The sequence below is a fragment of the Boleophthalmus pectinirostris genome, unplaced genomic scaffold (assembly GCF_026225935.1).
Source record: "Boleophthalmus pectinirostris isolate CB_2022bp ecotype Guang Dong unplaced genomic scaffold, ASM2622593v1 HiC_scaffold_18, whole genome shotgun sequence".
NCBI lineage: Eukaryota > Metazoa > Chordata > Actinopteri > Gobiiformes > Gobiidae > Boleophthalmus > Boleophthalmus pectinirostris.
The window spans coordinates 38,711,546-38,734,517 of NW_026571133.1; the positions used below are offsets into that span (position 1 = coordinate 38,711,546).

The 22,972-nt window shown below is 39.3% G+C and overlaps 1 protein-coding gene across 7 annotated transcripts in view; it reads left to right on the plus strand.

Moving 5' to 3' along the window:
• Positions 1 to 22,972, plus strand: part of rxraa (retinoid X receptor, alpha a) — a 361,198-nt gene that overhangs the window by 272,924 nt on the left and 65,302 nt on the right. For 4 of the 7 annotated variants that reach the window (XM_055154228.1, XM_055154231.1, XM_055154230.1 and 1 more), the window contains 2 exons: positions 1,796 to 1,956; positions 15,570 to 15,749. In XM_055154228.1, the coding sequence (XP_055010203.1) occupies positions 1,796 to 1,956; positions 15,570 to 15,749 (341 nt within the window). The remainder of the gene's footprint in view (positions 1 to 1,795; positions 1,957 to 15,569; positions 15,750 to 22,972) is intronic. The other 3 variants (XM_055154229.1, XM_055154232.1, XM_020938191.2) reach the window with 1 other exon arrangement.

The following is a 22,972-nucleotide window of genomic DNA, read 5'->3' on the forward strand; positions in this document are numbered from 1 at the left end:
GCCCTGAAACGATTATCATTAAAAAAAAAAAAAAAAAAAAAAAAAAAACAGCAAGTCGCTAGTTAGCATAATTAGCCTTTAGCTCATCGCATTTAGCAAAAGGGAAGAAGAGGTCATTGCAAGTTTTCTCGAAGCTATTTTTAAAAGATTGTGGAGATTATGTTTTGCGTTTTATTCTGCTGTTCTGTCAAAATGTGAAGTCTATTTTTTGCTGGCGTAGGACCATTTGGGAGAGAGGGCATGAATAAAATAGAAGTCGGGGTGGAGTAGTCCAGGGTCCCGCTGTGCTAGATTTGGATCTGAGAAGATGAGGGAGGAGTGGAGAGGTTTTCCCCAAAGACGGCAGATTTAGCTACGACTGCTACTCCTGCTACAAGTGTGGACCAGCTGTAGTGTGAGAGTGTGAAATGAGACTGAAATGTTGATGTTGTCGTTTTTAAGCACGTGGTTATTTTGGTTATACCTGGAATGTTCCGCAGTATGACATTAAACATCTTTGCTTTACATGTATTCATTTACAGGTGGTTTTATAGCTCAGAAACACCTACAAAAACAGGTATTCTGACTGTGAGCGGGGTCGCCTTTCCACAGATCTGACCTGTAATTTGGTCTGGTTTGGTCTTCGTGAAGATAGAAAGGTTTAATGCCATACTGTGAAACATTCTAGACATGGAGAAAAGTGAACAGTTTTTTCTGAAATCAACTGTCTGTAGTACTTTGAGAATTGTTTATAAAATGTGTTCAAAAGGAGATGCGCAACATGTTTTCTATATATTTAAATACTTGGGGCTTCCACCACTTCCTTGTCTCCATGGAGATGTTATAGCTTCACCTGCAATGCAAAGTCGCTCCAGAATATAAGTCACACCAGCCAAAAAATGCATAATGAAATTGGGGGAAATTTATTTTATAAAATCAGAGACCAGAGACCAACATTTTATCTTGACAGGCAAGTTCTAGTAATAACAATAGAACAGAGAACAACAGACTGTTAACGTCACATATGAACAGTTCTTCAGATAAACTATAACATAAACAACAGAACAGAACAAGTTTAACAAACTCTCCATCTCACTCCAAATCACTAAATCCATTCAATTCTTCATCCTCAGTGTCACTTCTGAGCAACTCCATGACCTCCGGAGGTAAACGGTGCGCCACTTCCTCTTCAAACTCAACATCAGTTCCAGTTAGAATTATTCCGGTCTTTCTGAATCCCGACAGGATGGTTTCAGTTGTCTTTATGTTTGTTTAAATGTTAACTTGTCAGTGATACAGAAGTAATGGTGCGATTGACTGACCAGAAAGGACAGTGGCTCTTTCTCTTTCTTCTGCAGCCGACATGTGCAGTAGAGTGTGAAGTGACAGTGGTACAGGAGTACACAAGCCTAGAGCATCTCGCGGCTGTCAGTGTGAAAATTTTAACATATAAGTACTGGAGTATAAGTTGCAGGACCACCCAAACCATGAAAAAAAGTGTGACTTATAGTCCGAAAAATATGGTATCTACCTACCTTGCATTTATTGTTTTAGCGGTACAAGAAACTAAAACAAGTCTAGATATAGATAAGAGATATATAAGTCTATTGTCATACTATGGAACATGTCAGACAAAGCTCCATGGAAACCAGCTGGAGACAGACCCCCACCAAAAATGTTACAAAACAGGACACCAGGCCAGGCATATTTTCTTTGTTATCCCAGTAATCTGCTGTAAAGTCAAGTTGTTGTGTTTTTTTGTTGTTGTTGTCCATACAGTAGTAGTGACCAGTCTGTGTTGTTTTTTGCACGTGCTGATGTTCCAGTTGAATTCGCCCATGAACTCGGTGAGCAGCTCCGAGGACATAAAGCCGCCTCTGGGTCTCAACGGAGTGATGAAGGTCCCGGCCCAGCCCTCCAGCACCGCCCTGTCCCTCACCAAACACATCTGTGCCATCTGCGGAGACCGGTCATCAGGTACGACAACGCAACACACACGTACACACCAAAGAGCTATAGAGATGCAGTCGTTAAAATAAAAACGAAAAGGAACGGTGGGACAATACTGGTGAATACATGAATCACACTAGAGTTTCAGAATACGTACTGTGGATACTAAACACGGTTCATGCAAGTAGACGACTGAACATGGAAGATAATTTGATCCGTTGAACCGCTGAATTTCTTTCTTTACTTTGAATTTTTGAAAGATGTTTGAATTATTTTTATTCAGAATTTTAGTCACTGAAATTTTAAGTATACTTTTTCAAAAGATTTCAAATTCAGAATAGAAAAAATTTACCTTTTAAATATAATAATTCAGCACAAATATTTTCAAGACCTCAAATTTAACAGTCAAAATCTAGAGTGTATAATTCAGAGTGAAAAAATTTCACAACAAAGATCCAAAATGCCAAGGCAGAAGCAATCGATTATGTGACTGAGGAGGAAGAGGAAAGTTTGTTTCATACTGACCAGTGTTTACACTTAAATCAGACATGTCAAACTCAGGCCCAGGGGCCAAATTTGGCCCTTCGATATAATTATATTTGACCCGCGAGATCATATCAAACATGTATTAGAGCTGGCCGCTGGCTACAGATTATAGAGACATTATTTATTTAAAATTTTGTTATTATTTTATATTTTGCTTGTTCGGGATTCAATGTTTAAGCAAAACTACTATTAAACATTTATTTTAACAAGAAAAGGTTTAACATTACATATCTCAAAAGAAAAGAAAACTTGCAGATGTTGAAATTTGTCAGTAAATATTTAGTTTGGCCCACGACTTAGTCCCAGTTTTTGATTTTGGCCCTCATTTGAGTTTGAAACCTCTGACTTAAATAAAAGAAATGAATTGCTGATGAGGCTAATTCTGATAAATCAGATCAGTTCACTGCACCAATTCCTCCTTGTTACTAAATCAGATCGGATCACTTTAAATCAATTCCTTTTTTTGCTGCAAATTTTACAATCTGAATTTTGACTGTTGAATTTGAGGGCTTGAAAATATTTCTGCGGAATATTTAAAATTCCTTAGTGGGACAATTACTTCGCCCCTAAGCCAAATCTGAAAAATCCTCCAGAGTGGGCGTTGTCCAGTGGGTTGTGGACAGTGGGTGTGTGGCAGACTCTGGGGTGATGATTGACAGTCGACTGACAGCCACAACAATCCAAAATGCTCCGGACTTTGAAACAGAGCAGACATTTGTGCTCAGATCACGCCGTTTCTTTTTCTCCAGACATGGCAGGATATCGCAGTGACTGGCGTTGCTGGGCAGGGCTGAGAGGGGCTCCTCGTGTACCACCCGTAGACACCAGTGACTGCGGTCGTCACGTAATAACCGAGCATCTGACTCATGGGCGGCCGTTAGTCCAACCCGAAAATGCAAATGTACTGACCGTAGTTGATCCTAAAGAGGCCGTTACAGACATGTTTTCTGTCAGATTTTTAACAAATATGCACTAAAATGCCAAAATAATTCCAGGGATAGAGATGCATTTCTATTTTAGACTCATTTACGCAGTGAATCAGCAGGAAAAAAAAGTGATTTTGGTGTTTAGTGGCCCTTTAACTACACTCTTACATACCTTCGATGATGAGGTTCAAACATGCAGGCAATGATTCAGGCCTGGATCCGATTCAGACAGTAAGTGGACGGGCACTGGCTTTTTTGGCCCCGATCTAAACTGCTTTGTTTATAGAATATACACAGAGCTCCAGTTTGGATCCCAGGCACAGTTTGGACCGACTCCACTGAAAAACTGGGAACTGCCTAAACGGTCATGAGCTACTGCATTACAAACTCTCCTGAGACAGATTTCAGAGCCCTGTCTGACCCTGCGAATCCACTGGTCAGAGCTGAGAGGCGGGTTTGTGGGCGAATTCGACGAGACCACACCGTACGATTAGGTTTCAATCAAAATAATACGTGCAATCATGTTTCTACAGACAAAGTTATGAAGAACCTTGCCCAAAGACTCTTTTTCTTTTTGCAGTAACGCCATTTTTACCCTTTCTAGAATGTTTTTTAAGTCGATTTAAAAGAGCCAGCTTTGATCACACGGCCATAACATCCATATTACAAATTAAACTTCAATGGTCCATACATTCATTCATTCTCATTTACATAACCACGAGAGCCACGGTAAAGATATCGCATGTGTAATCTACGTACCCGTGACATTTCCACATCCAGGCCTCTTATTTGAACATGTAAATCACTGCTACTTATAGACAGAGTAATACAGGATCAAATGCATGCGGGCTGTGCCTTTTACCACATATACGGTAAAAGCCCTTTCAAAATAAGAGACCTCCGTAGAAGCGTTTGAGTTGGCAGGACTTCACACTGCTGCTGCTCCACGCTGCGGGACATTTCACTGGAAGCACAACAGTCAAAGGATTTCAGTGCAAATCTGCCTCTAAACGCTGCAGTCCAGAAGGCTGTCCAGGAGCAATGCACATCCGAGAGAAAAAAAATGTAAAAAACGGGAATGCTGTGAGGTTCTCGTGTGCATTTGATGATTTTTTACCTGTGCTAAGGAAGCTTTTTGTTATGAAATTTAAAGGTGCCTTGTGTGACTTTTTTGATAGAGGGTCCGTCAAATGTTTTTCTCCCTGTGGAAATGTTATTATTTTGTCTAGAAGGTTTCACAGTGTGGTGTTAAACGTTTCTTCATGGAGACCAAACCAGACCAAGTTACAGGTCAGGTCTGCGGAGAGGCAACCCTGCTCACAGTCAGAATGCCTGTTTTTCTAGGTATTTCTGAGCTATAAAACAACCAAAATGTAAAGATTCAATTTAGCTAAACTTATGAACATTAGCAAAAAGCTCGCAGAGGGCAGGTGTATGAACTTAAAAAACTCTAAGGAGCTTCAAAGATCAGTAAGTAAGTAAGTAAGTTTTTATTTACATAGAGCTTTTCATAGACATTTGTCACAAAGACACTTTACAGAGCTCCAACCACCACCAACACTCACACACCATTTTCATACTAGGCAATGTGGGTGAAGTGTCTTGCCTAAGGACACAACAACAGGACAGTTTTAGTAACTGGCGCCCCATTGTGGCACCTGATTCTCCCAGCAGTCTCCCATCCAAGTATTAACCAGGCCTGGTCCTGCTGAGCGTCTGAGATCTGATGGGATCAGGCTTTGACAAGACGGTATGGCCACTTGTCACCACATGTCATACAGTATATCATTGAGGGGCAAGTGTTTTGAACGTGGACTAAATTAAGCTGTATTTAAAAGCTCCACTTTGTAACTTTTCTGGTGGAAGTTCCACTAACTGCTTGTCTCCATGGAGAGAGATGTATGGCATTTTACTCTCTCTGTTTATTGAGACTAAGGCTACGTTCAGACTGCAACCTGAAGTGACCCAAATCTGATTTTTTGGCCTCTATGTGACCTGTATCTGATCTTTTAATGACAGTCTGAACGACACAGATCCGATTTTTTCAAATGCGACCCAGGCCACTTGGATATGTGCTCCTGAAACCGATACATATCTGATCTTTTGACATGCGACTTCAGTCTGAACGGCCAAAGCGCAGTCATTCGACCTACACGTTATCAACAAGTCACAAACGTCACTATTCTGCTCTGAAGTAGGCGAAAATTGTTAATGAACTCTGCGTCACTGAAGTGAAGCACATCACCACTCACCACTCTTGGCTCCGTCTCCACATCCACACGTTCCTTTCAACGGACGTTGCTGCCGCTGTCCCACAAAATGCCACAGCCAAACACCTCGTCCTTCTCCTTCTCAATCTCTTCCTTAAAACAAGTAAGTTGTTCATGTTCTGGCTCCGGTATGAGAGGATCTTCAAAATCTCCAGGTGCTCAATGCTCGTGTCCATGTTTGGACAACTTCCGTAAACACAGAGCACGCTCGTTGCAGTTGACGTCGTCGTGACCTCCAGTGAGCATGCGGAACACTTTTGGGCCATTTAATGTTCACACTGAAGATCACATACAAGTCACATTTAATTGGAACTGTGAACGACCTCGCTAAAAACATCAGATTTCACAAAAAAATCCGAATTGAGCGTTAAGCCCTGCAGTCTGAATGTAGCCTAAAAGTGAATGCTGCCACCAAGTTATCAGTCAGATCTGTGGAAACAGAGGAGATTCATGACCGGCTGCAGGTAGTGTTTAGGTAGTGATCATTCAGTTCAGAGAGACATTTTAGGTTTAAACCAACTGGATTTCAGCGTTGAAACTGGCAACATAAATGAGAGAGTCATGTGAGGCTCATTCTGCTTTCTGATAATTGTCCTGACAAAAACACCAAATTATAACATAATCATCTTGGCAATTATGTCCAATGTTTTTGTACCAGTAAAAGCTATGTTTCATTGGAATATGTCTATCTTGTCTCTAGGGACAAGGTAGAGATATATTTTTATTACTTAATTTATATATTTTATCATCTTTTTACTTGTACATTTACATTTATATAATTATGCCTTATTTGACACCAGTCTCGTGCTATTTCTGCAACTAATTTAGAATTTATTATTACCATTTATATTTTTTACTCTTTATATCACAAAACTTGAAGACGTTTGGAAACATGCGGACGACGACTTCGTTTGGGCTCTGCTGGTGATACTAAGAAAATCTGGGAAAATGTCACGGTTTTCTTCATCTAGATATCATTGTATCCTTTCTTTTTTCCTTTTATGAATTCATTTGGGCATTATAATTTGTCTAATTTAAAAAAGATGCCATTGTAGCGTTCCGTTATGTTCGGCAGCTGCTGTAAGTGACATGGGTAATGTCCCCCATGAAAAGCTTTGGCAGGTTGTGGAGACGCTGCTGCTGAATCCATGGTTTTATAATTTGCATGTTGTCCAACGTCTTCCAGTGAGCGTGAATAGCATAGATGGGACCAAGTCGTTGTTTTGTGAATCTCAAGTAAGTCTCAAGTTGTTGACCTGAAGTCCAAGTCAAGTCCCAAGCAGAGACTGACTGGGACCAACCAAAAAATGGCCCTAGAGTTTTCCATACAAATCGGTCCACAATGGAATTCCTGGACTTTTCCAGAACGTATAGATTGCCAGTTCACCCCTGGTCCCAAGTCAAAGACAAGAAAGTCCAAGTTGAGTCTCGAGTCACTGGCCCATAAGTCCAGCTCAAGTCCAAGTTGTCTGCTTTGACCAATTATAGATTAGATTTCTGCAATTTATATGACTTTTAAATTAAATTGTAAAAAGTCATGGAATATTTCAAGAATAGAAAGAATTAAGATTTAAAAGTGCTTAATAACAGTTATTTTGTCATGTAGTCTGCACTGAAATGGAAAGATCATGTTCTATGTAGTTCTTTCTGTTTTACTGCATTGTACTGTATATTACTGTAGTACATTTGAGGATACCATATCAGTGGGAGGGACATAGTGTGAGCTACAGTATCCAAAAAATGTCTCTTGTGGATCATTAAAGTTTGTCTAAGTCTAGGTCATGTTTATAAACTATAAAATCAAAATCTTGCACACTGCCCTTTAATGCCATACTGTGGAAATAGTGCACCTTTAATGAAACCCACACACACTACGAGATGTTTACACACTACTATATAAGGTTTCGGTGAGGTTCCACAGCTTGAACAGACCAGTCGAGTCGTGACAGTGAGAGGATCCTACGCTCTGGTGCATGTGAGCTGGTTTATTGGAGGTGAGAGAAAGACGCTGTGTCTAAGGCAAACCATCCACAAAACATCACTCATCCCCGGGCGGGCACGTCTACCGCACCGCTCCCCATGCCATGTTGCCATTGTGTGGGTGGTCACCTTCTACTGTGTAACCTAATATACTGTAGCAGAGGAACGGGGGGCCGGCGCAAGTCCGTACACGAAGATGAGAAAGGAGATTAGAGAAAGATCACAGTTTTAAATAGCGTTTTTAAATAGATAGTCCTGAGGTTTAACATTTTACAGATGCCAAAACAGAATACTTCTAGATCACGACTAGACTATTGTTTATGTATGTGTGTGTGTTTGTACTTTTCATATATGCATTATATACATATCCTTATTAAATAAAATAAAAAAGTACTTAAAGTTAAAGTGCCCATATTACCGTATTTTCTGATGTATGTTATAATCTCGTAGCCTGATTCAGATGGTTTCTATGAACAGAAACCATCTGACCTCGCAGTGTTAGAATTTGTTCGCTCAACAGTAGGGGGTACTTTCTTATTTAACCAATCGCTGCTATTTGGTAGTCACGTATGTAATGTGCCGCTAACGGCGCTAACTGGTATATTAAGCTTTTCCCAAATCCCGTAGGAAGAAGGGCAATAACATCTTTCCCCTTCATGAAATTCACCAACATTTTCTTTGTTCCTCGATCTCGGGAATCACTAACACTGAATATATGACTCTTCGCTGATTGGCTGATGCCCAGACTTGCACTTCCGGGATTTTTGCAAACCGTCTATTGTATTTTGATTCCTGACCTAGTTGTCAGAGAGAAATGAAATTGAGCACTGAAGCACTACGTGATGCCAGCCTGGCTAGTACTGTGAGATGATATCCTTAAATGTACTAAAGTAATATACAGTACAGTACAGTAAAACAGAGGGAACTGCATAGAACATGATTGTTCCATTTCATTGCAGACTACATGACGAAATAACTGTTATTTAGCACTTTTAAATCTTAATTCTTTCCATTCTGACCATAGTGATTCACACTAAGCTCTTGTCAAGACATTTAAAAAGGAAAAAATTGCATTTCTACAGTTCTTATATAAATACAACATGACTTTTTAAATACAATTTGGGGTAAAATGTATATAAATTGCAAAAATCTAAGATATATTTGGTACTTTTTTGGTTTAAAGACTTGAAATTACTTGACTGAGCGGAGGCACTAGGTGATGCCAGGCTGGCAAGATCTGTGCAGCACATCTGTATAGATTTGATTCAGAGCTATAAACCAGCTTTTACACAGGAGAAGTTTATTTACATCAGTGTAGGACCTTGCACCCATGAACATGATCCGTCAACACATTATGACAGTGTTGTCCATTCAGTCTTGTACAGTGTTTCCCAAACTTTTTGTCTGTGGACCCATATTTTAAAAGTCACAAACCTTCACGACCTTAAGTCAATAGACATTATTCGTAAATCACAAAATAAAGGTGGATTTGACCATTGTAATGTGTAAAATAAGGCACTTGCATCCTTACAAAACTTGTTCAAACCATTTTAAATAGATTTCTGAAGCAGTTTAGTACCTAATTGGAAAAAGCAAGACACACAAACATCTCGCCTACTCAGTTAAAAAAAAAAAAAAAAAAAAAGGTTTAAAAAAGGATGGAGAAGTTTTCTAAATCTGTCAGAAAAAAAAAGCATAGTGGTTGAGTGGTTTGAGCGTGGTTCGATGGTTTCTTATCATACCATCCCAACTGTATTTAAAGCACATTACAGCTGGGCCAAAACAGAATAGACTAACAGCAATCACAGTCAAAACAGAAAAAAAACTATGAAAACATAGAAACAATACGAGACAAGTTTTAGCAAGTAAAAGCAACAAGCAGCAATTTTAAAACATTTATTTATTTTTTTCATATGTTATTGTTATTTTTTAAGTTTTTTTTTTAGAAAACAGAAACAGAAAAGACATGGTCCCCACAAAGCATGTGTTTAGTCTTAAGCAAGACAACAGTCTCTGTTCACACTTACATCACAAAACTTGAAGGTGTTTGTGGATGCACACTTCCTTTGGGCTCTGTTGGCGATATTATTTCTGAAACTGAAACTCTGAAACTCTGAAAACTGTGAAAATGACCTGGTCTCTTCATCAAGATGTCATTGTATTCTTTCTTTTTTCCTTTTATAAAATATCTTTTTAATTTATGTATTATAATTTGTCTAACTTAATAAAAAAAATAAAAATAAACAGTGTCATTGTAGGGTTCCATTCTGTTTGGCGGATCAACAATTAAAACCAGCTGCCTGTGAGTGACATGTAAATAGGATTAGAGTCCCATGTCTCATGGAAAGCTTTGGCAGGTTGTGAAGACACTGCTGCTGAATCCAGGGTTTTATCACATGCCCATTGTCGGTAACTACGCTGGAAGTCTTCATCCGCATGCTTCCAAATGTCTTTTGAGGTGAGATGAGTGAATAGAGCCAATAGCAGCTGATCTGCTGACCTAAGAGAGACCTACGTGCAAAGTGTTCTGGGAGACACTGTTCTGTATATCTACAGTATTCAGTACAGTTGGTACAGTACGATGGTACTCCACCATGTGATTTTAAAATGGTCTGTTTGCACTCAGCTTGTCTGTATTTGCACATGACAGTGCGAGTAGGCCGTCCGACCGTGGGGCCTATTGGGGCGATTTTTAGGGTAAAAATCCAGGGCCGTTTTTTGGTCCCAGTCCGATCCTGGGCTCAGGTTTTGGTTTGGATCACCTGGTTGGTGGAATAGATCGTGTAGGTTGACAGTCTTTCTTCAGCCAGTCTGCTTCAGGGCAGCTGTGGCTACGGAACAAGTTTTTCCGCTAGTGAGTGAAGAATACTAGCCAGGCTGGCTCCACCTAGTGCCATTTTTCTCTAGTGACTAGGTCAGGAATCAGAATACACTAGACAGTTTTGCAAGAACCCTGGAAGGTGTAGACCGTGCACCAGCCAATCGGCGAAGAGCTGTGAAGCCATGACCAGGTCCATTTTGTAGCACAGCACAACAGTAAACAAAGCAGTCGAGATGGATGTAGATGAAGCTGTACATTCTGTGTTGGCAATGATTCCCGAAATCGAGGATTTGAAGCCGGAACAAAGAGAATGTTTGGTGAATTTTATCAAGTGGAAAGACGTTATTGCCCTACAGGATTTAGGAAAAGCTTAATATACCAGTTAGCCCCGTTAGCGGTGCATTACATTCATCACAACCAAATAGCAGTGATTGGTTAAATACTATACCATCAAACAAACGAATTCAAATGCTGCGAGTTCAGATGTTTTCCACAAAGTGAAACTGGCTGCTGAATCAGGTTAGAAGAATACTGCTTTGAGAACCATGCCAAGCTTGCACACCGCAATATAAATGTAACGCCATTTCTGTTGCATTTTTTATCCATTTCCAACCATTCTAACCCTGCCCTAAAATAACCCGTGCTTTACCACACACTCCCTCCGATCACGTTTTGGTCCTTATCTTAACCACATTCTCCACACACACCCAACCATGTCCAACCAGACCCTTAAAACCAACAGACAACTACTGTTATCATGTACCCCTCAAACACCGTGCAAACGTGTCCGCCGCGGGTTGACGCCGGGTAGCTAATTTACCGGACAGTTTTAGACAAGCATGGACGTCATCAGCGCCACCCAGCACCTCGGGGCCAAACTCCGAACCATGCTTAATAGCCAGTCATGCTTCATTTCGCAACAACCGAGCTGCTGGCCTGACACGGTGGTCCTCTAGCAATGATACGCACACATGCTAATGCTAACCTCCATCCGTCATAATTAACAAAGAGGAGCTGTTAGCGAAGATATGCGAACCACAACGCGATAGAGTCCAGGGGCCCCCAGTCAGAGGCTCCGGGGAAGGGGCCCGGGACCTTAGATTAACCCGGTAGAGCTCAGACGCAGCCAGCGATCACATGCGCGGTTATTCAAGGTGTTTTGTACGGGGTTGCATAAGGTGGAGTGGTGTTAGCAATGTGTTATTTTTGAATCAGGGTGAAAACTGGTCTGGTGGAGGGTCCGTCATCTCCTTGTTTCTATGGATACGTCATTGCTCTCCCTGGAATGTTCCACAGTATGACATTAAACAGCTCTACCTTATATTTATTCAATTACAGGTGGTTTTAAAGCTCAAAAATACTCTGTAAATTGGTCTGGTTTGGTCTCCATGAAGATAGAAAGCCTAATATCATACTGTGGAACATTCCAGACAAAGCAATAACATCTCCATGGAGAAAAAGCACTAGAAAAGTTACACAATGCACCTTTAAAGATTTTTATTAAAAGGGCAAATGAAGTAATGTTTGTTTTGCCCCAGTACATCTATATTGTAAAAGCAGCTCTTAGGATCAGAATAAGTATAGGCAGCATACAGCGGACAAGGAAGTGCGCTGTTAGCATGCCAGTTGTTAACATTACCGTCACTCCAAAACTCTGCTCTGGTTTCTGAAAGTTGTGAAAAGGGTTTATAATCTCAAATACTATAAAAGCAGCTCTCAGGGTCAGAGAAAATCCGCGGTGTACTGTCTGCATCAATTATGAAGCTTTTTTTTCACCCATGAACAAGGAAGTGCACTGTTAGCATGCTACTTGCAAACATTACCGTGACTCCCAAACTACTCTGGCCTTTGAAAGTTATCAAAAGCACATATAAAACTGATCTATTGTAAAAGTAGCTCTTAGTGTCAGCGTAGACAGCATGCTGTAGACAAGGAAGTGCGCTGTTTACATGCTAGTTTTTAGCATTACCATGACTCCAAAACTGTTCTGGTTTCTGGAAGTTGTGAAAACCACTTATAAATTCAAATATTGTAAAAGCAGTTTTCAGGGTCAAAATAAGTCAGCTGTGTACTGTTTGCATCAATTATGAACCATGAACCAGAAAGTGCACTGTTAGCATGCTAATTGTTAGCAACCATGACTCCAAAACTCTGCTCTGGCCTCTGAAAGTTGTGTAAAAGCACTTATAAATTTAAATATTGTAAAAGGTCAGAATAAGTGTAGACAGCTTGCAGCAAACAAGGAAGTGCGCTGTTTGCATGCTAGATGTTAGCATTACAGTGACTCCAAAACTCCGCGCTGGCCTCTGAAAGTTGTGAAAAGTGCTTGTAAGTTTAAAAAATATATAAAAGCAGCTCTCAGAATAAGTCAGCTGTGTACTGTTTGCATCAATGATGAAGTGCTTTTGTCGCCCATGAACCAGGAAGGGCACCATTAGCATGCTAGTATTTAACATTACCGTGACTCCAAAATTATGCTCTGGCCTCTAAAAGTTAGAAAAACTATTCTAAATTAAAATATCATAATATAATGTTATCATAAATATCGTTACGAAGCGTTTGTATCGTCCGTGGACCAGAAAGTGCGCTGTTAGCATGCTAGTTGTTTAGGATTAGCATGGCGGCAAAACAGACTGCACCACTGTCAGTCAACCACGGTAAACAAACGATTTCCCCTCAGGATTACTGCTCAGAACGACGCGTCTAAACACAGATGCGAAGAACAATGGGCACGCTTAAAAAGAAAGAGGAGCCTCCGTCTGCTTCCTGTGCTGCTGTCACCGCACACTGTCAATCAAACTCTCAATCAGACACTCAAATGGCCGATATTCTGCATAGGCTTTTTAAACGTTACTATATATATATACATTCTGCAAAACTACTAAAAACAATTCACAATGGAAAGATTTACGAGCATTTAACGGCACTGTTGGATGAGTCCTTGCTTCTGTTCGCACACAGACGAGACACTTTCTAAATAAAGCTTAAGATTGTAACTGTTATTTTCATTTTAAACACACAATAGTCAGTCAGTTTACAATATGCATACGGAACCTTTAAAGAGACATATTATTCTGGTATTTAGTTATATTATTACATTTGTAGATGATTTTATAAAGTATTTTTCTTGTATAGCATTTTCCCAGATTCTCAAAATCGCTTCGTTTTACAATTTCCGAGCATTAGTCATTGACAGAAGCGAGACTGCTCTCCCACTACCAGTGCTCACGGAGACACCACATTTAAGTCTGGCAATGTGGGTGAAGTGTCTTGCCTAAGGACACAACAACAGTTTTCCCAGCAGTCTTCCATTTAAGTGCTCAGCAAGTTCAAGTTCCTGCTTTGCTTCGAGATGTGATGAGATCGGTCTACATTTTGTTCATTGTAAACCATGATATATATATAAATAATGGAGCAAAGTTTCACCGTAATGCTGACAACAACTAGCATGCAAACGGCGTAAAACCTGTGAGCGTTGTCTGACTGGTCTGGTTTGGTCTCCATGAAGACAGAAAGGTTTAATAATAACATCTCCACGGAGTAAAGATTTGACAGACTCTCCACCATAAAAGTTACTTACACAATGTACCTTTAAAGATTTGTATTAAAAAATCAAATTAAGTTAAGTTTGGTTTGCCTTCTGGGTCATGAACCAGGAAGTCCACTGTTAGCATGCTAGTTGAAAACATTACTATGACTCCAAAACTACTCTGGCCTCTGAAAGTTGTGAAAAGTGCTTATAAACAGGTATATTATAAAAGCAGTTCTTGGGGTCAAAATAAGTGCAGACGGCATGCAGTGGGCAAGGAAGTGCGCTGTTATCATGCTAGTTGTTAACATTACCTTGACTCGAAAACTTTGCTCTGGCTTCTGAAAGTTGTGAGAAGGGTTTATAATCTGAAATATTGTAAAAGCAGCTCTTAGGGTCAGAATAACTGTAAACAGCATGCAGTGGGCCAGGAAGTGTGCTGTTGGCATGCTAGTTGTTAGCATTTGAATGACTCGAAAACTCTACACTGGCTTCTCAAAGATGTTAGAAGGGTTTATAATCTGAAATATTGTAAAAGCAGCTTTCAGGGTCAGAATACCTCCACTGTGTACTATCTGAATGAGTTATGATGCATTTTTATCACCCCTGAACCAGGAGGTGTACTGTTAGCATGCTAGTGGCAAACATTACCATGACTCCAAAACTACTCTGGGCTCTGAAAGTTGTGTAAAGTGCTTATAAACAGATATATTATAAAAGCAGCTCTTAGGGTCAAAATAAGTGTAGACAGCATGCAACGGGCAAGGAAGTGTGCTGTTGGCATGCTAGTTGTTAGCATTAGAATGACTCAAAAACTCTGCTCTGCTCTCTCAAAGTTGTGAGAAGGGTTTATAATCTGAAATATTGTAAAAGCAGCTCTCAGGGTCAGAATACCTCCACTGTGTACTATCTGAATGAGTTATGATGCATTTTTATCACCCGTGAACCAGGAGGTGTACTGTTAGCATGCTAGTTGCAAACTTTACTGTGACTCCAAAACTACTCTGGCCTCTGAAAGTTGTGAAAAGTGCTTATAAACAGATATATTATAAAAGCAGTTCTTGGGGTCAAAATAAGTGCAGACAGCATGCAGCGGGCAAGGAAGTGTGCTGTTGGCATGCTAGTTGTTAGCATTACCATGACCCAGAAACTCTGCTGTGGCTTCTGAAAGTTGTGAGAAGGGTTTATAATCTGAAATCTGGGTCAGAATACATCCACTGTGTACTGTCTGCATCAGTTATCACCCAAGAACCAGGAATGGCACTGTTAGCATGCTAGTTGTTAACATTACATTGACTCGAAAACTTTGCTCTGGCTTCTGAAAGTTGTGAGAAGAGTTTATAATCTGAAATCCAGGTCAGAATACGTCTGCTATGTTATGTCTGCGTCAGTTACGAAGCGTTTTTATCTCGCCCATGAACCAGGAAGGGCACTGTTAGCATGCTAGTGGCTAACATTTCCATGACTCCAATAAGAGAATTAAAAACATATTCTCTTTGAAATGTCCATCGTATTGCTTCTTTGCCGTTACGGACCCTAACGTGTGTGTGTGTTTCTCTCGTGCGCAGGTAAACACTACGGCGTGTACAGCTGCGAGGGCTGCAAAGGCTTCTTCAAACGCACGGTGAGGAAAGATCTGACCTACACGTGCAGAGACAACAAAGACTGCGTGATCGACAAGCGCCAGAGGAACCGCTGCCAGTACTGCCGTTATCAGAAGTGTCTGGCTATGGGCATGAAGAGAGAAGGTACAGCACATACCGAACAGGACACAACACCTTAACTCTGATGCATGCAAATCTAATACTAACAATTGTACTTCTGTTCGCTTCGGGATATGAGAGTGAAAATGGCTGCTCGTGTTTTTGTTTGTTGCCGAGGTAACCCGACTACACAAAAGCACTGATAGTCGGCAAAAAAGCTTGGCCAGAATTCGAGATATAAACGCTTAAATCTATCAGAAAATGACTTAAAAGTAGTGACATTATCTGTCCATGCAGCAAGATGATTTTACTTTTTTACAAGTTATCTTAAAATAAACAACCTCTAAGATTAGAATGAAGCAGTCTTTAGTCTAGAAAGTAGATAATCAATCTGAAAACAAGATATAAGTAGGGATGTAACAATAACCGAAATATCGTGATATCGTATCGTCAAAGTTCTCACAATAATATCATGGGCCCTCACAATATAATTACGAATTACAAGTCTCTTTGCTTAAATTAAGAGTTATGGTGCAGCAATTGCTTAAAAAAGGCAGAGGGAACTACATAGACCATGATCCTTTGCTCCATTTCAGTGTTCCAAGCACTTTTAAGTCTTAGTTCTTTGAATTAAGTCTTGTCAAGGCATTTTAAGAGGAAAAAGTAGCATGTTAACAGTTTTAGCTGTTTAGCCTCCACAAAATATTGCAATAAATATCATACCGTGAGATGTATATCGTGAAAATATCGTAAAGAGTTCTGTTGCTACTAGTACTACTATTTTCACCATCACAAAACAACAAATACTACTACTACTATTACTACTACTAATACTGCTGCTGCTGCTACTAGTACTACTGTTTTCACCATCACAAAACAACAAATACTACTACTCCTATTACTACTACTACTACTACTACTGCTGCTGCTGCTACTAGTACTACTGTTTTCACCATCACAAAACAACAAATACTACTACTACTATTACTACTACTACTACTACTACTGCTGCTGCTACTAGTACTACTGTTTTCACCATCACAAAACAACAAATACTACTACTACTACTATTACTACTACTACTACTACTACTGCTGCTGCTACTAGTACTACTGTTTTCACCATCACAACAACTACAAATATTACTACCACTACTACTGTTACTGTTAGTCCACCATCACTACTACTACTACTATTACAACTGCTGATACTACTATTAGTCCACCGTCACTACTTACTACTAGTCCACCGTCACTACTACTACTACTACTACTACTACTACTACTACTACTACTACTACTACTACTACTATTTTCACTGTCACAACAACAACAAATACTATTAATACCACTACTACTACAACTACTGCTGCTATTAGTCCACCATCATTACTACTACTACTACTACTACTACTACTACTACTACTACTACTACTATTTTCACTGTCACAACAACCAGAAATACTACTTCTAATACCATTGCTGCTACTATTTGTCCACCACACTACTACTACTACTAGTCCACCACACTACTACTACTACTACTACTACTACTACTAGTAGTATTTTCACCGTCACAACAACAAATACTATTACTACTATAACTGCTACTACTATTAGTCCACCATCACTACTACTACTACTACCACTACTACTACTACTACTACTAGTGCTGCTGCTACTAGTACACCTATTTTCAAGATCACAACAACAACAAGAACAAATACTATTACTACTACTATTATGACTACTACTGTTGCTGTTGATACTATTAGTCCAGCATCACTACTATTACTACTACTACTGCTACTACTACAGTTATTGCTGTTTATTAGTCAGTGTTATGGATGTTTACCACTACTAGGCCTACTACTACTTTTCCTACATACTAGTACGTGAGTTACTGCTACTAGAATAATGACAAAAACAGGCGTACAAAAACACTATTCATTTTAATAGCCCAAAGGTGTTACATTATGGTGGGATTATGCTACTTTTACTGCCGCACTTTCCAAAAGAAACTCAAACTACCTCTCCCCCCCTCCCCCTCTCCCCCCCGCTCTCTCCATCTGTGTCAAATTATACAGAGGAAGTACCCCACACCCCACCCCTCCATAATAATGCCTGCCTCCCTCCGCCACTGTGCACCGTATTGTATCAGCACACTGTATTTGGACAGTTACTTTGTTGCAGTATTTTGTGAAGTACCGGAGAGCGAGTAGAGCTGTACATGCCCGGGGTGGTGCGTTTCATTTCTCCATCTGGGAAACGCGAGGGGACTGTGTGATTAGGCACACCACAGGGAGCTACGCTAAAAGAATCCAAATATGACACTTTCCACAATTCTCACTTGTTGTTGATTTGCATGGGAGTCAGTGACAACTGCTACTACTACTAGTACTACAACTACTGTTAGTACTACTTCTACTATTACTACTGCTTCTACTACTACTACTACTACTACTACTACTACTACTACTACTACTACTACTACTAGTACTACTTCTACTTCTACTACTAGTACTACAACTACTGTTAGTGCTACTTCTACTATTACTACTGCTTCTACTACTACTACTACTACTACTACTACTACTCCTACTACTACTACTAGTACTACTTCTACTTCTACTACTAATACTACAACTACTGTTAGTGCTACTTCTACTATTACTACTACTTCTACTACTACTACTATTACTACTACTACTTCTACTATTACTACTACTAGTACTACGTCTACTTCTACTACTAGTACTACAACTTTTACTACCTCTACTACTACTACCTCTAGTACCTCTACTACCACTACTACTACTACTACCACTACCACTACTACTACTACCACTACCACTACCACTACTACTACTACTTTTACTACCTCTACTACTACTACTACTACTACTACTGCTTCTACTATTACTACTGCTTCTACTACTACTTTTACTACCTCTACTACTACTACTACTACTATTGCTACTTCTACTACTACTACTACTTTTACTACCTCTACTACCTCTACTACCACTACTACTACTACTACCACTACCACTACTACTACTACCACTACCACTACCACTACTACTACTACTACTACCGCAAATGCTACTGCAACTACAACAACTCATACTTCCTTTACTACTGCTTCTACTGCAAATGCCACTATGACTACTACAACTATTTCTGTTTCTACTACTACTGCCATTGCTACTGTAACTACTACTGCTACAGCAACTACTTCTACTACTACTTCTACTTCTTCTACTACTTCTACTGCTGCATCTACTGCTGTGAATGCTACTACTACTACTACTATTAGAGTCACTTCATGGTACAGATGACCACTACTACATCTTCTTCCAATCTGACTATTCGTACTATTAATGCTAGATGACCACTACTACTACTACTACTACTACAACTAGTAGAAGTAGTACTGTTACAACTACTTCTACTGCAAATGTTACTATGACCACTACTACAGTCAGTAAGTAATAGTAATTCCAATATTACTACTACTATTACAAATACTAACAGCAGTGATAGTGGTTACAGATACTACTGCAATTTCACTTCTCTACTAGTACTACTACTTCTACTACTAAAGCAACTATTGGTGGTATGAATTACATTATGACAATCAGTATTACTTCTTCTATGACTACTACTACTACTAGTACTCAAGTTGACATACTTATAAGTGAACACTACGATGACTACTATTCTTACTACTACTAGTACTACGATGAGTACTACCGGTGTATAGGAAGGGCGGCTGAGTACAATAGCGCTCTTGTTTAGTCTGTTTATTTTGCCCGAGTGGCGTTTGGAAATTTAATCAAAGTGCCCAAATTAGATTATGGATTGTAATTACTTGCAGTCGAAATGTGGACGGCATTGCTCAAATTAGAGAGGAGGAGAGGGCCCAGGCATGTGCAGCTCCCTGTGCACACGGAGACAGGGAGAGGAGGACTATTTTGGGAGTCGAAGAAGTGATTTTTGTGTGAGTTTTTTCATTGGGATAACAATGAGACTTAAATTACGAAGATTTATTTCACTTACGTCGTCATTCTTTTACAGATAAAGCTTTCATCCGCTGCGTTTTTGTTCGTAGTTTTTATTTGTTGACAAAGTTTAGCTCTGCCCCTTTGTTCCACTTTGCAAGTGAAAAAGTCAAGTCAGATACTATGTACATAAAAAAATATATATATATATTTAATCTATTTTTTATTATCTATATTATCTATATAGAAAAAACACCTCTACATTCACACTTAACAAAACACACTATATATTTTTAAGTTTTGTTTAAATCAAATTTTCCAATTTTTTTTTTTTTTTTTTGGCAATGTGTGTCCAACCTTTTGACTGGAGGTCAGTAGCTCAGTTGGTTTGTCCACTGATCCAAAGGTTGGCAGTTCAAATCCCACTCTTGACATAAACATCAGTCAGCGAGTCGTGAGCAGTCAGATCCACTGATCCACAGATTGGCTGGTGTGATTCTAGCTCCCACAGATGAATGCTGTCGTGTCCTTGGGCAAGACACTTAACCCATCGCGCCCCAGTGTCTGCGTACACTGGTGTGTGAATGGGTGAGTGGTTCTTTGTTATAAAGTGCTTTGAGTGCCTTGAAGGTGGAAAAGTGCTGTATAAAAATGTGACCATTTTTCCATGTAGTGTATGTTTAAAGTTATGTAGTCAAAAGTTTGGACACACCTTTTTATAGTATGTTCTTTTGGTTTTTTTCTTACTACTTTTGCTTTTTTTCTCTATTAATTTACAAATATAGGTGTGATGATGATCAAATCAGAGAGATGTATATCTTAGGATCCTGTATTGTATAGTGTGAATACTGTCTGTGTGTTGTGTGAATGTTGTCTTTGTCTTGTGTTTGTCTTTTGTTTTGTTTTGATTTGTTGTTTTTTATTTCTTTTCTGTAAATGCTATTTTTGTTCATGTATATAGGACCCCCTCGCATACAAGATACTACATCTCAAGGGGCTTCCCTTATAAATACATTTAAAAAATAAACTTTCTATATTCTATATACTTACAAAAGACATCCAATAAATGAAGTTAGATATATGGAATTATTTAGTAAAGAAATAACTTTACTTAATATTTTTCGACAAAGCAAAGGGTGACTAATTTGAGGATTTGAATATAAATACAATGAAAAGCCCTGTACCCAATTTTCCTCATGTCTGCCTGTTTCAGTGAAACATTTTCTTGTCTGATCACTAGGAAGTGCTCGTTTGCATGCTAGTTGTTAGGTTAGGTTAGGTTAGGTTAGGTTGCTTTATTTGTACCTGTAGGCAAATTTGCTTTGCAGATTTGAGAGACAGGTTCCACATTTCACATTTCATTCATCCACAAAACACACATAAAATCACAATTACAAAATAAAGTGTTACAGTGCTCCAGTGCAGAATGGTTTGTTCCATAAACAACCAATTCAAATCATCCATCACGCTTGGCTAAAAACACAATAAATAAATCTTAAATATGTTAAAAACACACAATCTCAGATAAATAGATTACAATTTATTCATAAGTACGATAGCAGCTGGAACAAAGCTCCTTTTAAAACAATTTGTTCTAGATCTTGGGACTAAAAGCCTCTGACCAGATGGAAGCAGCTGAAACTCTGAGTTTAGTGGATGTTGCACGTCTCCCAAAATACTCTGAGACATCCTTTGTAAATATCTCGAGTACAGAGAGTCCAGGCGGCTCTGAGGATGAACAATCACCGAACTCGCCCATTTAACCAACTGATTCAGGGAGTTCTTGTTTTTAGCAGAAATGCTCCCAAACCACGAGACCAATGAAAATGTTAAAACTGATTCCATAAATGTTTTATAAAACAGTGTCATCATGGTTCTGTCTACATGGTAAAAGGAAACAACTTTCTTAGACAGTGAAGGTGCTGGTGCCTCTTTTACACACAACAGAACAATTATTGTCAAAACTCAATTTTGAATCAATGAGTGTTCCAAGATATTTATAGGAGTCCACACACTCAACTGACTGCCCCTTTATCTCTGTGACATCACACTGAGGTGCTTGTTTTCAAAAGTCAATAATCATATCCTTCGTTTTGGACACATTCAGGTGTAGATTTGACTCTTCACACCATTTTACAAAGTCCTCAACAATTGGCCCATGTTGGTTTTCATTTTTGTGAAGCAAGCTCACAATGACAGAATCATCTGCATATTTTATTATTGTTCTATTCTCATAGGTGCTCTGATACTTATTGGTGTACAGTATGAACAATAGGGATGAAAGAACACATCCCTGCGGTGATCCGGTTGATGACACCATCTGGTCAGAAAGAACACCATTCACTCTTACTCTTTGTGTTCTCTGTGTTAAAAAATCAAGAATCCACCCCACAATACTAAAATCAAGTTAGTTAGTAGTTAGCATTACCTGAACAAAAAGATGTACAGTTAATGTTAGAATTTAAGACAGTCCTTGCTTTTGGATTAAGAATACTAGATTAAGAATAAGAGTGCACTTTAATTTTATGGCCACACAAATCTGATTAAAGGTGCACTGTGTAACGTTTTGTTTGGGTAGTCTCCACAGTATGACTTTAAACAACTCCACCTTACATTTATTCAATTACAGATGGTTTTATAGCTCAAAAATACCTAGAAAAACAGGCTTTCTGACTGTGAGCGGGGTCGGCTCTCCACAGATCTGACCTGTAACTTGGTCTGGTTTGGTTTCCACAAAGATAGAAAGGTTTAATCCCATACAAAAAATAATTATCTCAGAAATTTAGAAATGTTTATGTTGAAATAATGTATCTGGAAAACTTTTTTGGAGGTACTTGTACACTTTCTCAGCATCGCCCTCTGCTGACAACAGTTGGAAATGCAGCTTGTAGAAACTTAAAATTCGCAGCGCTGTTATTACGAACTCGAAACAACAGCTAGACGCTTTTTTAGTGAAGGTCATTTCGGGTGTAGAGAAGTAGACGGCTTCAACATACACCATGACTAAAAAATACTGCATAATCCAACCTTCCTGCCCTATTATTTTCACATGCGGTGCTTACGACACGCATCTCCATCACCATAGCAACGCCATTTCTTTAAAGTAATGCGTGTACTTTTGAGAATCTGTATTATTATTTAAGAAAACCGAAACTGCCCCGTGCTTGTGAATGTTAGAACAGCACCCTCAAATCTTGCCCAATTGTACTGAGTAGACGAAAACACCTTTATGAAAACTGGCGAGCGTCCATAGCATACAGACAGA